We start from the raw sequence: 5,234 nt of genomic DNA on the forward strand, positions 1-5,234 counted from the left end.
GTATAGTATATATATATATATATATATATATATAGATATATAGATAGATAGATATATAGATATATAGATATATATATATATAGATATCAACATATCTAATAAAAAAGTGATGAAGTCCAACTCTGGATATGATGATTTTGTTCATACAAAAATAACATCTGGGTCCAACATACTAGTACAACACTTTCCGAATTATTTTGTATCATACTTAACACAAAGACATGATAAATTACACATTATGACTGTGTATTTGATATCCTTAAACTTGGAATGCTGTTTGGTTGTTCAATTTCAACGTTTGTAATGCAACTTCCAAAAACATGTTCAAACAGAATGTGCACTGTTGTCAACAAAGTGCAGTCCTTGCAACACGTCCAGAACCTCCTGCTCTGTAAATTGGATGGTACTGAGTTCGTTGGTAGTGAACTTTACCCTTGTATAACCTCTGTTAATGTGTAACTTTTACCTGACTGTGCATATTAAGTCCTCCGGTCAGACCCGGCCCTGGGGCTTATCACTGTTACAGTTTTGGACTGGGCAAAGGACAGACCAGAAGGACTGGCATTTTGGAAAAGCCTCCATTGTGTGCTGAGGAGTTGTGTACATATGTGAGTCATGCTTTCATCCTGAGTCCCTGAAATTTTTCAAGCTTTTCATTTTCTGCCATGTTGTCAAGCATACTCCTCAGTCTCAGGAAGTTATCTCCAAATAGCCCCAGCTGGGCAAAGTAGGAAGGGAGAGGAAACCCGCTTAAGGCAGGCAGTCCTACCGTCTGGCCACGACCGGGCCAGGCAGCGAGTTCCACTCGGATGTGATATGGGGGAAAAGAGTACATTTGTACTTGTATGTGTCTGTCTTTGTGTTGATGGGTTAAAATCTACATCGGTGCCTCCGACGGGTGCATTCCTGACCTGCATTTCTGTATGCCCCAGGTTGTGTAACATTTCTTACTTAAATTGCCGTGTTTAAAAGGTCAGCAACATTTAGAAACGACAGTAGTGACATGTCACAGCCTTGAGTGGTTCAATAGGCCTAGGAAGAACGTCTGATTCAAACCTCCCTTCTTTTTCCTGAAAAACGCTGATTTCAGTCATCATGAAGAAAGTGCTGATCATAGGATCAGGTTTTGTTGGTTCTTCCCTGGCGGCTTCCCTGAAGAGTGCAGGAGTCCAGGTGTACTGTACCCGGCGGCAGAGGGGAGAGGAGGGGACCGGTACCAGCCAGTTTGTGTTGGAGGAGGAAGAAACCTGGAGGAATCTGCCAGAGGAGGTGGATGGAGTTGTCTGGACTTTACCAGCAAGGTTAGAATCTTGTTTTATCTTCACATGCAGCTTAAGGGAGCAAATGTTAGCCTCCTTCGCTGTATTGTGGGACGTCGGCGTTAATTTTCTTTGGGCCATGGGGGAGCCACACAAGTTATGCCGTGGAGGGACAGTTTTGCCGCCGAGAGGGGAAGTTTGCAAGGGAGAGTTTTTCGGGCAGTGACAAAACCCTCTCCTCTGGCTAGGCAAATGTGGACTCTTAAGCTTCAGACATGCTATGATGATACATGCTAGCACTATGATGATGCATGCTAGCGCTTCGTATTTGAAATCTGGAGTAAGTATGATAAAGGACATGTGAGTTAATCTTCAACACAAGGAGAAACTTAATAATGCAAAATTGTTTGGCCTGGACATGTTTTGGTTGCAAATTAACAATGGATTAATATTGCTTTTGGAGTATTTTATTGTGAAAAGTTGAATGAATTCAATCTTTGTTAAGTCAGAACAATGTCAAACCTTGACAATTATGCCAACACATGCAGCTTGACCGACCGACCAATAGATTTTTCTGTGCTTCTGAGATGTAGATGAAAAATTCAAGCCAATTCTCCTTCTCTTAGACCCTTGTCTCAGGTGCAACGATTCTATGACGTCTACCTCCAGTCCATTCTGGACTTGGGGAAACCAGTTATTGTGTATGGCACCATCGGTCGTTACCATGTGGAGGAAGAACACCAGTGGGTGGATGAGAAGACCAGGTACAAGCAGACAGAAAGTGGCAGAGAGGAGGGGGAGAATTTCTTACAGGAGAAGGGGGCCACTGTTCTGGTGCTGGCTGGTAAGTGCATCAGGGTCAATTATTAGACTTAAGCCTATTTGCATCATCTAGAAACTTTAAAATTTATATTCCTAAGGCCACACTGATTTAATAGAATATGGATGAAATCCTCTGAAGACCTCAAAACTAGTATGTGCAGGCGAATAAAAAAATGCATTCTTGAGTTGTATGGAGCTTTTGCAGCCTGGGTGCCATCCTCCATGGTTACCGCCGGCTCCCTATTGTCGCTAGCTACCATGGACTATGGAGGACAAGCACCCAGGCCAGAGCCTCGTCAGAGGTGATTTTTTTTACAACAGGCGAAAATCAATACTCGCGTGGATGTCCTCCATAAATTCAAATCAGTGTGCCCTGAACGCAGCATTTAATACATGAACCTTTTTTGCAGCTATCTGGGGTGAGAGTAAGAATGGAGAGACAAGGGGGCTTAAGGCGTGGATTAAAAAGGGGTACATCCAAGCTGTTGATAAGTTCCTGAACCTATCCCATGTTGATGATATTGTCAAGGCAACAGAAGTGGTTATGGAACGTCCCGAGTTGAAAGGTCAAGCTATCAACGTCTGTGACGGAAACCCCATGCTGTGGAGGGATATCATACTGGGGTGAGTGTTCTGTCTCCGTTTCTTAGGTTAGAATTATTGAGTTATACATAAGAAAAGTATAACACTGACATTAGTTTTGGGCAGTCAATATTTACATTTTTACATGAGCCTGAGGTTTGGACTACTACTCATCAAGCATTGTATTGCAAGACTTTAGAAACCCCTGAAACTCCAGATGGGATAGATCTTCATAATTAATAATCTGGTCTTTCTTGTGCTAAGGCCAGCCTTCCCGTTGTAGAATTTTTGAGTCATCTTGTATGGAAACAGGACCGTAGTCAGCTTTATGGAAAAGTCTTGCCTGTCTACCTAGGCCAGCCTTTTCCATAAACCCACCATAGTCACAAACCAACGATGTGTGTGAAAAGTACTGTAGGTATCCTTTCTAGAGTTTTGTTTTAAGATTTGTAACTAACCTATTATAGAAATTGTCATTTATAGGTTAGGTTACGAGCTTCCCCCAATGACAATGACAATGACTGCCATTTCATCACGACCTTCCAAGCGAGTCAGCAACGATATGCTGCAAAGCATCATGGGAAAGGATTACAAGTTCCAGCAGGTGATGGATCCAGTTGACCTTGCTGTTGACAAACAACGCTGAGAAGAAAAACATATGATACCTGGTCTTTTAAATCTGATAGGAAAAATGGTTACTTGAACACTTTTCTCTCTATATATATAGTCTCTGGCAAGCACCAATGGGTTGCCAGAGTATTAAAAATTCAATGGCCAAATGGACTAAAGAATATGCCAGAGGAGTTAGCCAGTTTTTCAAAAGTAACAGAAAGTGAGGCTGATTCTATTTGACCAAGATCTGAAAGCTGATACCAATACCTTTGTATAAAGTGCAATTCTAAAAATCTTATTTGAAGAGGGCATTTTGATATGTAATGGGGCTTTGGTTTAATGAGTTAAAGCTACAAGTACTGAAATCTTATCATGTCTGATACTTCTGTACTGCTTTGTGGGTCAGCAGTTGATGAACCTATTGATTTTCTCATCATGACATCTGAAGTCTTACCAACTTGTCAAAGCACCATGCAGTTAGTAACAGGTTTATTGCATCTGACATGCAACGAAAGGATGAACAACAAGTTCCTCAGTTTTACAACTGTACATTCAAACATGGTATTCAAACTGGATTATCTTTCAGAGTTGAACAAATATATATCTATCTTCTACAAATAATATCTCATACATGTACATCAGTCTCAAATATCTGCAGATCTTTTTAGTTTCTTTGAACTTGTGTCACAGTGATAAAGGTGTGGATATATAATCAATTATTGATTTTACACCTACTTTCATTACATTGTCGATTCCAGAAGTGACCAAAACAAGCTATATGTTATGTCGTAGCAAATCATCTAGAAGGATTCTTGTTTTAAACATTATTGATTAGTGTTTTCAAAACCAATACAAACATGATTGTAGACTTACATCTCTTGTGTGGGTGCATTACTTCTGAGATATACAACATGAATGTATATATATAGCAACATATCTAATAAAAAAATTGATGAAGTCCAACTCTGGATATGATGATTTTGCACATACAAAAATAACATCTGGGTCCAACATACTAGCACAACACTTCCTGATTATTTTGTATCATACTTAAGAAAAAAACATAATAAATTATATATGACTGTGTATCTGATATCCTTAAACTTGGAATGCTGTTTGGTTGTTCAATTTCAACATTTGTGATACAAGTTCCAAAAACAAGTTCAAACAGAATGTGCAATTTTGTCAATAAAGTTACATTTTTTATATAAAAATGAGATCATTGTAACTGTCAAGGAAAAAAAAAACCCTTAGAGTTTCATTTCCATTCTAAAATTCTGCAATTGTTTCCCACCATATTTCAGCATGTACATTACATGCTCTCAATCTGCCAGTTTGTATAAAAAAGAAATTAAAAATCCTTCTTGGAGAAATACAGGTTTCAACAACACAGGTTTATACTATCTTATAGGTATGGGTATGTACAATAATATACATGTTCTGGTCAAACTAAAAGCACCAAAAAAGTGGCAAATGACTATAAGGTAGTGTAGCCAAACCGGGTTCATCACACAAATGGCACTTCATATTCAACTTAACTCCACCCACTTCTCCTTGGCAAGCTGTCAACATTCTTAACCATAAGGATTTGACATGACAGCTAAAAGCATAACACTGTTATCATATACTAGTATACTAGTGGACGGATCAGGAAAGGTTGTACATGGAGGTGAATGTAAACAAACCAAATCAATAACAATACTGTACAGCAGGCTCCGCCCCTGAAAAATTGCCAAAAATATAGAAGACTGCAGCAGAAGGAATCCCCAACCCCAAACATTGTATGAACGAGAAAAAAGAGCTATTGTCTGTTCTTGGCAAGTCAGGATTGCTGGAATGTTGAGCAGAATGCACCTTTCAACAGATCTTGTCACAGGTACAACAGAACATGTTGCATACAATGTAAATGGCCTAAAGTCATGCATACCAGCAACACATCTTTTAGACTAGTCCATCGAA

At 39.4% G+C, this 5,234-nt stretch overlaps 1 protein-coding gene across 1 annotated transcript; it reads left to right on the forward strand.

Moving 5' to 3' along the window:
- The first annotated feature begins 489 nt into the window (after positions 1-489).
- LOC109482153 lies at positions 490-5,172 on the forward strand. Its single transcript, XM_019784855.1, has 5 exons — positions 490-608; positions 1,091-1,301; positions 1,886-2,103; positions 2,492-2,705; positions 3,147-5,172. The coding sequence occupies exons 2-5, from the start codon at positions 1,096-1,098 to the stop codon at positions 3,307-3,309; spliced, it is 801 nt and encodes a 266-aa protein (XP_019640414.1). The 5' UTR covers positions 490-608; positions 1,091-1,095; the 3' UTR covers positions 3,310-5,172.
- Positions 5,173-5,234: the final 62 nt, after the last annotated feature.

The sequence above is a fragment of the Branchiostoma belcheri genome, unplaced genomic scaffold (assembly GCF_001625305.1).
Source record: "Branchiostoma belcheri isolate BF01 breed outbred unplaced genomic scaffold, Haploidv18h27 scaffold59, whole genome shotgun sequence".
Classification (NCBI taxonomy): Eukaryota; Metazoa; Chordata; class Leptocardii; order Amphioxiformes; family Branchiostomatidae; genus Branchiostoma; species Branchiostoma belcheri.

What these genes read in the sequence shown, in the direction of transcription:
- LOC109482153 (XM_019784855.1), top strand. Translation starts at nt 1,096, where the DNA reads ATGAAGAAAGTGCTGATCATAGGATCAGGTTTTGTTGGTTCTTCCCTG. An exon ending in CACTGTTCTGGTGCTGGCTG is followed by an intron (nt 2,104 to 2,491) that starts GTAAGTGCATCA and finishes CCTTTTTTGCAG; the next exon opens with CTATCTGGGGTGAGAGTAAG. An exon ending in TGGAGGGATATCATACTGGG is followed by an intron (nt 2,706 to 3,146) that starts GTGAGTGTTCTG and finishes TGTCATTTATAG; the next exon opens with GTTAGGTTACGAGCTTCCCC.